We start from the raw sequence: 12,479 nt of genomic DNA, 5'->3' as shown, positions 1-12,479 counted from the left end.
TTAAAGTGTGTAAGCGATTATCATTTATTTATATACTATGTTTATGCATGTATGTAAACATGTAGGAATGTGTATACGTAAACATATTATGTATTTTGTAGTCAGGTTTAATGTTCAATGTCTGAAAAAATAAACCTTGCCTTAATTGGTTTTCATCCATTCTTTGTTCAAATCGTTTTTCTGATATAACTTTATATATTTCAAACTTTGTTATGTCAACTTTATAATTACAATATGTATTACTGTGTATTTGTCATGTATTAAAAAAATATTAGGTTATCCAATCGGGAGACACGAATAAAAGATCTTTGTCTTCCAATTGTACGATGATACAGCAATGTTTAATTATTATTCCCACATGTGTACAAGGTATATACGAGAAAAAATCTAATAATTGTTTTTGTCGATTGCAGGTGTTCAGAAAGCTGTCCTGCGAGTCTCCCTTGGGGAGCCCCTCCGTGGGGCGCAAGTCCCGCGGGAGCGACACGGAGGAGGAGGCGCTGCTGCGCGCCCCCTGCCGTCCGCACCACCACCCCGCGCCCGGCGGCTGCCGCAGCTGCGGGGCCGTGCCGCGCTACGTGCCCGTGCCCGTGCCCGTCCCCGTGCCCGTGCCCGTGCCGCTCTGGGACTCGCTGCTCGCCTACCCGGACGCCATGAAGCTGCGCCTCAAGGCCGTCGGCTGCGGCTGGCCCTTCGCGGACAGGGAGGACAAGGGACAGGCCATCCTCGACGGCGCCCGCGAGCTCGCGCACCCCGCCCGCCCCGAGAAGGACCCGCCCTCCGACCTCGTACGCAGTGCGGAGGCCGTACAAGACAAATCCCAAAGCGACAACTACGTCGAACAGAAACTCTTCGAAAACAATATCAATTTCTTTTTAGACAAAAGCGATTATATCAACCCGGAAGTTAACGAAAATGAAAATGTATATACGAGTATAAAAGGCGAATCCATCAAGCCGGAGGTCGCGCCGTCTATTACGGATGACGAGAAAACGTTGTTGAACTCTCCGAAAAAACACGTATTATCCGATGACGACGCTCGCGACGCGCCGACGCGTGAAAATGATATAATTCCCCGAGCGGCGGACGGCGGCTGCGAGGGGACAGGTGATAAGGAACCCGCGCTAACGACTCCAAACATTTCGGCTTCAGTAGCCGACGAACCTTCCGCGAAGCTCCGGCCGGCCACTCCAGAAAGCGAAGTTATAATGGTACCCGATCCCGCGCAAGAATCGCGCGAGATCGTCGCCCTTCCCGCGCAGTCGGAGAACGTCGAGATCGAAGCGGACCCCGCGAGCGGTGACGAGCGGCGCTCCCCCGAGCTGCGCGGGTACCTGGCCTCGGAGAGCGCCTTCGCCTCGTCCTCCGAGTCCGCCTCCAGCGAGGACGAGGACCACACCAGGAGGGCTTACACCGTCACGGGCCGCAGCAACAGCGGTGGCAGCGCGCGAGACTCGGTCGCGGACGACGACGGCGAGTCTTCTTGCTCCGATTCCGAGAAGTCAGAAAACGTCGAAAGAACGCTGCGGAGTTTCTCTAAAGTTTTCAAAGTGAGCGTCGACAGGAACAGTTCCGCCTCCGCTAGCGACACGCTCAGCGGAGAGTCGGACACGTCGGACGACGACACGGACACGGAGAAGGATTGCGGGATCGTGCTCAACTACGTCAGGGAAATCGAAACCGATTATGGCGGACTCACCGCCGAAGAGGAAGCCAAAAATCTCAGGAACGAATTACTCAGCCGAGAGGGGGTCGTGACCCCTCCCCCCGCTCCCATCGCGCCGCCCCCTCCCGAAGGTGACGTCACCCCCGAACCCTTCCTCGCATCATCCGGGGAATCGAAAGTGGAGAGTGTCAAATCTTCTTCTATGGATTTCAAGCGCTTTTGTGACGTGAATATGTTTAATGCCTGCGAAAGTGATTTTACTAAAGATATATTGTATTCCGACGTTATAATGAGTAACGGCAAATTAGACGATACGGCTCTTCGGCCGTTATCCGAGACGGGAGATAAAGTGGAAAGTGACGATGCCGGCGCGCGCGATAGTGGCGACTTATCGGCGGGTGTCGATACGTCGCGGGAAACCGACGAGATAAGGGACGAAGTGTCGAGCGAAACGTATAAATCGGATTTTCCGGACGACTCCGTGCGCGGTAGTGACGGTGTGTACGAATATCAAAATCGCGACTCGACGAACCTGTCTAAATTCTCGTCGTTTAGTGAACCGGAAACTTACAATTACACGGATTTGTCTTCGATTCTTAACGGTAAAACTGACGTCGATCGCTGTTACGATTTTGACATTCCGGCATTCGAGTCCGACGCGAGGAAACCCGCGCAAAAAACCAGAATCGACGTCCGCTCGGATCCGGCGGAGCGGAACGAGAACGGAGACAATACCGACCCGCCGGGCGACGGCTCGCCTCCTCGGGCGGGCGGTGACGTCGATCTGCTAAAGGGTATCGAGCGCGCGCTGAGCGAGCTGCTGATCAAAGAGGCTACCTCCGCGGAACGCGAGCGGCCCCGAGAGAAATCGGCGCGCGGCGGCGGAGGCGGGGGAGCCGCGCGGCCAGTCGACAGCGAGCGGTCGGGCCGCGCGGACCGCAGTGCGCGCTACACCAGTCGCGTCATCATCACGCAGGACAGCCTGCCGCGGGTGTCGGTCGTCACCAGCGACACGACCACGCTCATGGCGGACGTGACCGTGCAGCACACCAACTGGCAGGACGGCGCGGGCGAGCTCGGCCGCGGCGCGGAGCCGCCGCCGCCGCGGCCCGGGAGTGGCGTCACGGTGGTCACCAACGAGGACACGCTCTCCGCCGTCGTGTGCCTGGAGGAGGGGCTCGCCGACGACGACTCCTGGGTGGAGGACGCGAGCCACGACGAGGACGACGCACCCACCACGACCCCCACGGACACGGACTCCGGGGACGAGGTAGCTCTCTCCTCTTCCGCGGACCGCGAAGAGGAACTGAGAGGATACCGCAGGGCCGCGATAGACTTCACCCTCCACACGATAGTGGAGGAGAGCTGCGAGGAGAGCGAGGCCGAGCCGAGCCTGCGCAAGATGAGGCCGATATCGGCCACGGAGTTGGAAAAGTACTTTTTCTTCGGTTTAGGAGACGGACAGCGCGCGAACGACGAAAACGGCGACGCGTTTTCCGAAACCAGTAGTGTGTGCAGCGAAGGGGTGGACTCTCTCCCGGGAACGGAGGACTGCGACCAGACGGAGGGGCGAGACCCCGCCGAGCTCGCGTCTTCCCGGTTGGAGAAGTACTTCTTGACCGGTTTCATGGGCTTCACGAGAGAGAGTCGGGACTCGGACGGGTCGGGGAGCGTGGGGAGCGACAGCGAAGGGAGGCCGAGCCCCGAGCAGAGGAGGAAGAGGCTGGTGAGGGCGCGCGGGGCGGGCAGGTCGCACTCCTCGTCCCTCGACAACCTGCTGGCCGCGGCCGAGCTGCCCCCCGCGGCGCCCGACCACCACCCCGACATCCCCGCCGACTCGGGGGAGTCCAGCACCGAAACGGACACTTTCGAAGAAAATATCAATAATTTCGAAAAAAATGACGGTCAAAGCGATACCGTTAAACGGAAAAAACAAAGCAAAAAATCGAGGAATTCGCCCGCCGACGAAAAACGGTTTTCTGCCGAAATAAGAGACGACGAGGACGCGAGATCCGTGTCCGACGGGGACGAGGACGGAAGGAAAACTCCCCAACCGGACTTCCCGCCGCTCGCCTCCGACCTCGCGAGCGGGAAGAAGCAGACGAGCAGGGATAGCGGCTTCGTCGGCAGTTGTGACGATCTATTGAAGAACGGAAACGAAGGCACCAACGTTAGCGATTGGACGTCGTCTCGGACGGCCGACTTGAAATTAGACTTGGAGGAAATCGCCGAGGAAAACAAAGTCGATCTCGAGGATAAAAGCGACAATGCCGTCATCTCCGCCCTCACGACCAACGCCTTGATGCGCAAAGACAGTTTTAACAATTGGTCGTCCGACGAAGAGACCAATCTAATGATGAACAAAATGAGACAATTTTTCAAAAGTATGGTGGTGGCTTCGGCGAACGCTCAAATTATGCAATCGGTTCCTATATCCAACGCGAGTCCCAAACCGGCAACCCCCGCCCCCGGGCGGCCCGCGACCAGCCCCAGGGTCAGGAGGGGCGCCAAGCCCCCGCAGCTGGTGTACTTCGAGAGCGAGCTCACGAGGCTCATGAAGACCGTCCCCGGCATCAGGGACGAGGAGGTGCGGGAGATAGTCGAGTACCTGTCCAGCGAGGACACCTGGAGCGACTCGTACGACTCGTCGGACTACACGAGCTCAGACCTCGAGGGCGCGGGCGGCGCCAAGTCGGCGCTACAGCAGCAGATATCCGACAGCTGCAAACGGATCATAAACAATTTCGAAAACAAAGACGAGCCTCTCGCGTCGTCCTCCGAAGACAAGGGAGCGGAAGACAACGGCGACACCGCCGTTGTGTACCAGAAATTGGTGGCCTCTCTGAACAAAATGGCGACGGAACGGGACAAGGCCGTCAGCGACGCCGGCAGCTCTCCGCGTAGCTCTCCGCCGCTGATAGCCAAGGTGATGCGCCACATCGGCAGCCGGCTGGTGGCGCTCATGCACGAGGTGTCCAGCGCCGAGTCGCACGCGAGCGGCTCACCGCGCGCGCGCTACCCGCGGCGCTCGCGCGGCGGCTCGGCCTCCACCACGGAGGACGAGGGCGCGGAGGGCACCGAGGGCCCGCCCTACCCGCTGCCGCGCAGCAAGTCGCACGACCTGCTGCTGGGCGAGGCGGCGCGCGCGCACCACCACGCGCAGGAGGCCGGCGAGGAGCGCGAGGCGAGCGACTATGAGCGTTTCTCCTGGCGGGGCAGCTTCGAGTCGGCGCTGATGGCCGCAGACTCGCGCAACAAGCTGTCGCTGCTCGGCTCGGAGGCGGTGGCCGCCAAGCGCCGCTCGGCGGGCGACCTGCTGTTCCAGCACAAGAGTCCGTCGCGCGAGCAGCTGGACCGCGTGCGCAGCTGCGGCTCCATCGGCGGCGCGGCGAGCGAGGAGCGGCTGTGGGCGCGCGGGCGGCGGCGCTCCAGCGTGCCGGACTCGGGCTCCGAGGAGGAGGAGGAGCGGCGGCCGGGCTCGCTGCCGCGGCTCTCGGCCGTGGGCGGCGCGCACGTGAAGAGCGCGCGCTACCGGCCGCCCGGCTTCAGCCGGGCGCAGCGCGCCGTGTCGGCGCCCGGCCTGCACGCGCCCGCGCCCGCGCCCTCCGCGCGCCGCGACCGCCGCCGGGCGCCGCCGCCGCCCGCCGCCCAGCCGCACGCCCTGCTGCACAACAACGGTGAGTGACATTTTCAAACTACCATTCTAATAGCGAAATTTCAAATCCATAATTTTAATAAATATATAAAATAAATAATCGAAACGCATTCACTCGACAAAACGATGTATTATAGAAATTCGAATGGTGAATTACGGTAAGAATGCAAGGCTGAGATAATTATCCGTCATATTTATTGAGGCGTGTTAAGATGCCTCGAAAATGTGGAGCGAATGAGTGGAGATCAAAACGGTGAAACGAATATAAGACGCGTATGTAGTGGAGGAAGATCGCGGAAAATATGGCACGATAAACTAACAGAATTGGGAATAATTAACGGGTATGTCTATAATGTAATATTTACTTAATATCACCCTGAAGCGCAGGTTGATCACCCTGCCTTCATGTAACATAGTAACCACCAATAAAACACTCGCGTTGCTGTACGATGCATAGTATTTATTATCTTGATACATCTTTAAGTATGCAACATTTAGTTTCTGTAGCAAGTCAGACACACTTGTCCGTAACTGTACCAACCTCTGCACTACATCAACACTATTACTCAACCCGACAAATTGTGCAATATAATAGAATTGTAGAAATAATTGACGTCAGCTGTTTCTAGTTCTACCGATATAAGACACACTTGGCATTGTCTGCTAGCGGAAATGTTGTCAAATTATTCTAGAACACCATTCTGTTACGATAATTACATACAACTTAATAAGTTAACTAAAAAACAAAAGAAAACTTTGTAATGTTTCTTAGAGATAGATACCTTTTCCCGACCCTAATGATTTATCATTCCTAAGTTATTGTCCGCCTCCGTGGTGTAATGGTCAGCATGTTTAGCTACCGTGCTGGAGGTCCCGGGTTCGATTCCCAGGGGGGGAGGTGAAAATAAATATTAGTGATTTAACACTGTAATATTTATTTAATATTACCCTGGACTGGTTCCTGAAGGGCAAGAGTGATCACCTTCCCTTCATGTAAGTAATGATCATAAACACTGCGTCAATTTGATGCAGTGCCCTATGCACCATTAGGTGCGGATAAGGGTTATAAAAAAAAGTTATTTTAATATTTTTGAAGAATAAAAAAATTGCTTTAATATAATTTTTGGTGAAAATTTTTTCATATAAAAAAATTCTTATCATTATCACATCTATTATGGACATCGTAAAAAAAAAAATTATGAATCACAAAAAATTGATACAATTATTTTGTTATCATATCAATGATTAAAATTACATGTTGATAAATTAAAATTTCGACGATAAAACTAGCTATAAAAACAGTCTTAAATAATTTTCAACCGATTTCGAAGAAGTCTTTTTCTTTTGGTCATCGTTATGTTATTTGTGCGAGATAAAAAAAACAATATAAATTAATATGTAACAATTATATTTTCCTTTATTTGAATTTTGTTATGTTAAAAATCAGTAGCTTAGTTTTAAGTTCTATTGTATGAAAGTTGTTTTCGATTATTCGAAAATTTAATTAAAAAGATGGATAAGAACCTATATCCAAATATCTGACGCGCAAAATTGATCACCTCGCTTTCATATATTCAAGGATCGAATTGACAATGCATCCTTCTAATGGGTGCCCCATGCACCACTTGGGAAAAGATAAAAAAAAAACTAACTGATCATCACGCCGCTTCCCCGCAGGGGTAGGCAGAGACAAGCGAACGCCAAACCATTCTGTCTTTGCAAACATTCTTCACCTCTTCCACATTCATGCATCTCCTCATACAAACCCGATGATTATTACATTATTAACTTCATTCACGATAAGTTATTAGGCCGTTCTCCGTCTTATGTTTCCTATACTCATCGTGCAATTTCTTATAACTGTATGTCGCTCACTCCTTTCAAGAACGTCATAAATCAAAAATCGACAATTTTCAGTTGTTTATGTTTTCGGAATGCCCAGAAAATGTACTATATCCCAGCAAAAGTGGCATATTTTTAACTTAATATTTACCCGCTACAGGGCAGAAAGTGTTGTTTTTGCATTTTGAAAAAAAGGTATTGTTTAATTATTTTTTTAAATAAACTAAATTTTTTTCAAATGGAGAATAAACCTTCAAGTTTTACCTCATAGGATCTGTTGCACAGTAAAAAGTTTAATAAGTGGCTTGATATTTATTTTTAAAACATTGTATTATATTTTCAAACTTTAAAAACGCTCTCCTGAAAAATCATGTTTTTTGATTTATTTATTTATTTAAACTTCATGCACAGAAAATAAAAAGTACATTGGCTGGCTTATTGCTAAAAAGCAATATCTTCCAACCGACCAAGAACGGACTAGTGATATTGATCAAAACGTTTTTTTATGACAAAAATTTATGATGTTCTTGAAAAGAGTGAGCGATGTGTGAAATGTGGTCATAGTTTAAGGCAAAGTATTTAAGTGGCATTCTATCCTTTCTATCTACCTCTGCGGGAAAGGTCTTGTCGATTATTGAGTTAGCTCGCGGTGCAGCTGTTAAAATAAGCGCACATACGGATGAAATTAGTATTCAAGATTATTAGAAAGTCGATACATAACTCCGATAATGTTGATAAAGAATATGATATGTGTATTTAATGTTTTTGTCCGCCTCCGTAGTGTAATGGTCAGCACGCTCGGCTACCGTTCTGGAGGTTCCGGGTTCGATTCCCAAGAGGGGTAAAATAAATATTAGTGATTTTTTCACTGTAATATTTATTCAAAATTACCATGGATTGGTACCTGAAGCGGAAGGCTGATCGCCTTTCCTTCATGTATAAACGATCAAGATAACACTGCGTTTATATGACAGTGCCCTATGCACCATTTGGGTGCGGATAAGGGTTTTATATATATATTTTATGTTTTTAGGCATGAAGGTACTCGATGCTTGTATTCTCAAATCGCGTTTAACGAAATTCATTTAAAACGCAAGCTCTTTCTGCCATTTATAGTCAGCTAATGACAGCTGATATTTGTAGTCCGCCTCCGTAGTGTAATGGTCAGCACGCTCGGCTACCGTTATGGAGGTCCCGGGCTCGATTCCTAGGGGGAAGGGGAAAAAAATAAAAGTGATTTTTTACTCTAATACTTATTCAATATTACCCTGGACTGGTACCTAAAGTGGATGGCTGATCACCTTTCCTTCGTGTGTTAACGATCAAGATATCAATGCGTTTATATGATGCAGTGCCCTATAGACCATTGGGGTGCGGACAATGGTTTGAAGAACTGTGAAAAATTTTACAACAGCTGTAGAGCTATCATTTTTAATATGTATTGTGATGCCTGTCAATGTCATTTTTAAAATTGAATTGTATGTTTTTATTCCATATTGGTCGGAAATAAATAAAAAAATCAATATAATAATTAAGTATAAAACTTATTGGGCAAGTTACTGCCCCACATTTTGACAGTTAACATGAACTTTGATAAAATAAAGACTATGTTGCGTTCTTGAATCAACTATTAAAAGTTAAAATCAGAGACAATTCATGAAATATTGCACAGGTATACAAATATACATCATTTGAAAATCTCGCTATATCTAACGAAGGGGGCTGCGTTCGCTTTGGAGTTTCGATACATGAGTGTTGATCGCCCGTGATTTTAACAGGATCTAGGTAGAATAATAGAGATGGGAATCAGCAAAGCCTATTTTTATGATTTTTTGTTAGTACTTCCAATTTTAAAGGCATTAGTGAAAACGCGCATAAGTATGAAAATAGTATAGTCCGTCCTCGGAATGTTGGCGCGGCGTTTTTTAAGGTAGGCACCGGACAACAGAAGAAAAAACACACCGACATTCTAAATTATGTCATTTTGTTCAGTGTTTAGGCAGCTGTTTTAAATATTTACTTAATATTAGTCTACCGTCCAAGTGAGTACGAGAAATGAATGCCAGTAATACCTGAGACTATCTGGTAACTAAATAGTTAAACAAATGTTACGATTATATGTAGATGTGCTTCATAGGTAATCGTTCCTTGTATCGGTTTATTTATATATTTTTTTGGCTTTCCGGTTTGATTGTCAAATATTTCAGCAGTAAGAAATCATTTACAACATTTTGAGTGTGTCCAATGAGTGTGTGCACATACTAATAAAAGAGTTTCTGCTCAATCAAAAAGTTTCTTTTCATCTCACCAACAGATGTCTCTAGTGAAGTTCTAGTGATTCAAGAACAACGTTTCAAAATTGGTTCATATATATAGAACTTCCAAGAATTTTAGTGGTGTAATTGTCAATAATGGGTAGAATTGGAGAATGTTGCACGTGTGTAAAGTGATCACTTAAACCAACTATTTTTTTTTAAACCCTTATCCGCACCCAAATGGTGCATAGGGCACTGCGTCATATAACGCAGTGTTATCTTGATCGTTATTACGCATGAAGGAAAGGTGATCAGCCCTCCGCTTCAGGTACCAGTCCAGGGTAATATTGAATAAATATTACAGTGGAAAATCACTATAGACATCAACAAATAGAGCGGCCAATAATTTAGCAATGTTACCAATATTAAAATTAATCCTTCGTTTCTGTGACATCGTTCATTGCCAACTTACGAAAATAACGTTTGTTTTTTAAGGCTAATTTTCCAAAAGAAAATGATGAATGAAAATATTAATTAGATATATCGGCTGTTATAAACACAAAACTTTAAGAGTCTAAAACAATCCTTTAGAGGTTGAGTGTGTTAAATTTGATATTCCTCCCGTCTGACAATGATCCATTCATTGTAAAAAAATATTAATTTTCCGATATTTTATTTTCGAAAATGTAGTTTTGAAGTAAATTGTGAATAAAATCAATTCGATTGCTCTTGGATAATGAAGAATTTATTCACGATATAAATATTCATCATTCAATATACAATATAAATTACATTGTTTTTTTTAATTTCAGTATTTAAACGTCTGTTTTGATCATCCAGCGCGTGAGCATACGAAATTTTGTCATTTTATTTCAAACTCTTCCCACCATTTTGTTGTTTCGTCGACTGTACGCGTGAATATACGTAACGCTCACTCCTTTCAACAACGTCATATATCAAAAAACTTGATTTTTCTGGAGATCGTTTTTAAAGTTTAAAAATATAATACAATGTATTAAGAATAAATATCAAGCCACGTATTGAATATTTTACTGTGCAACGGATCTTTTTAGGTAAGACCTGAATGTTTTTTCTCCATTTGAAAAATATTTAGTATATTTAAAAAAATATTAAACAATACCTTTTCTCCAACATGCAAAAAAAAACACTTTCTGCCCTGTAGCGGGTAAATATTAAGTTAAAAATATGCCGCTTTTGCTGGGATGTAGTACACTTTCTAAGCATTCCGAAAACATGCACAACTGAAAATTGACGATTTTTGACATATGACGTTGTTGAAAGGAGTGAGCGATAAGGTCGCATAATACCCGTATTTATAAGGTCTCTTGCTCGTGTGGATACCAATACGTAAGAAAATGATTTACACACACACATTCACGGATCTGTGTTTACTAAACAAGCGAACACCTTTCACGTATACGTTTGAATGATAATAAAATTTTCACCCATACCACCGAATGTCGTATGACGTACACCTATACTTAATAAATATTATTATCAAACAATATCGTCATCGTGTGAATAAATTTACAAACTCGAATTCATTATAATACCTGGGTTGGTAGGTGACTCGCGTATAAAAGGTCTTTGTTTTCTTGATAATATGCTGATTTCAGAAATAAAATTGATAAGGAAAGAAAAAGAAAAATAACAGTAATGGTTATGGTAATCGGGGTGCATACCCGTACTCGTACAGTTAAGTAATTAGGATGTGTCCGCCTCCTTATTGTAGGGTTAGCGCATTCGGTACTGTGTTGGAGGTTCTGGGTTCGATTCTCAGGGGAGTCAAAAAAATATTATACCAGAGATTTTTTTTCTACTTTTTTTATTTAATCACCCTGGGCTCGTTCCTGAAGCGTAATACTGGTCATTTTGCCTTCGCACAATTGACGGTCAAGAAAACACTTCATCGGTATGATAAAAGTTATAAACTACCCATCAATCCGCTTCCCCGCAGGGCTAGGTAGAGAGAACAGAACTTAATATATATATATATATATATATATATATATATATATATATATATATATATATATATATATATATATATATATATATATATATATATATATATATATATATATATATATATATATATATATATATATATATATATATATATATATATATATATATATATATATATATATATATATATATATATATATATATATATATATATATATATATATATATATATATATATATATATATATATATATATATATATATATATATATATATATATATATATATATATATATATATATATATATATACATTTATTTATGTTTTAATTGAAAACATCCGTTTTTTCGAGTGAAGTTTTATCCGCGACACATGTGGCTGGAATTATTCGTTTTTCAGCGAAAACCTTCATTTATGCTTCGATTGTTTTTATAAATCATTTCACATAACGCCTGAAAACATATAATTTTTTTACCCATACAGATTTTTTGGTCTGCTTGGAGCCGTTCGCATCAGGATTTTAGACGAATAAGCCTATTGATATTTGGTATACATTAATATTTCAATAACTGCAACTCTCTCACGATTGAAGGAAGTATTGGGACGGAGATGGCAAGGTAACTGAGATGTCAAGGCTGTTTACCGTTCTTACTTCTCTCAGCGCTATTTTCAAGTACAAACTTATAATTTCAAATTTAACAAGTACTTGGTAAATATCACTAATTATTACAAACTATTGTGACACGTGTTTCGATGCACTTAGCATTATTATCAAACACCGTTTGTGAAATGTGAGGTTGAAGAGAGACTTCAACGTCCCAAGGGCACGACTCTCAAATTAAGGCTACGTTCCACACATTCGATAATGGTGTTGAGTGCATCGAAACACGTGTCACAATATATTATATTTTGAGTAGTAGGATTTACCAGGGAAATGTATTTTTTAATGGTAAATACTAATTACTGCAATGTATCTGTCGGATCAATTTGTGTGTGTATGTGTGTGTTTTTGAACTTTATTGTGCTGCCAGTATTTATATTATTTATTATTATTTTTAAATCTTCTTTTTCT

At 44.5% G+C, this 12,479-nt stretch overlaps 1 protein-coding gene and 1 long non-coding RNA gene across 5 annotated transcripts in view; one reads left to right on the top strand and one right to left on the bottom strand.

The window, feature by feature from the left end:
- The window catches only part of btsz (bitesize), a 129,072-nt gene that overhangs the window by 75,047 nt on the left and 41,546 nt on the right, over positions 1-12,479 (top strand). For all 4 annotated transcript variants that reach the window (XM_088261925.1, XM_088261921.1, XM_088261922.1 and 1 more), the window contains one exon: positions 414-5,343. In XM_088261925.1, coding sequence (XP_088118051.1) covers positions 414-5,343 — 4,930 coding nt within the window. The remainder of the gene's footprint in view (positions 1-413; positions 5,344-12,479) is intronic.
- Positions 6,716-10,703, bottom strand: LOC148308340 (uncharacterized). Its single transcript, XR_015837695.1, has 2 exons — positions 10,560-10,703; positions 6,716-8,370 (listed from the first exon to the last, which is right to left on the bottom strand). It is a non-coding gene; the product is annotated as an uncharacterized LOC148308340 (long non-coding RNA).

Source organism: Brachycentrus maculatus, unplaced genomic scaffold (genome assembly GCF_059751285.1).
Source record: "Brachycentrus maculatus isolate JH-2025_06_01 unplaced genomic scaffold, ASM5975128v1 h1tg000169l, whole genome shotgun sequence".
Classification (NCBI taxonomy): Eukaryota; Metazoa; Arthropoda; class Insecta; order Trichoptera; family Brachycentridae; genus Brachycentrus; species Brachycentrus maculatus.
Note: the sequence above shows the minus strand (reverse complement) of the source record. Positions and strands in the feature narration are given on the sequence as shown.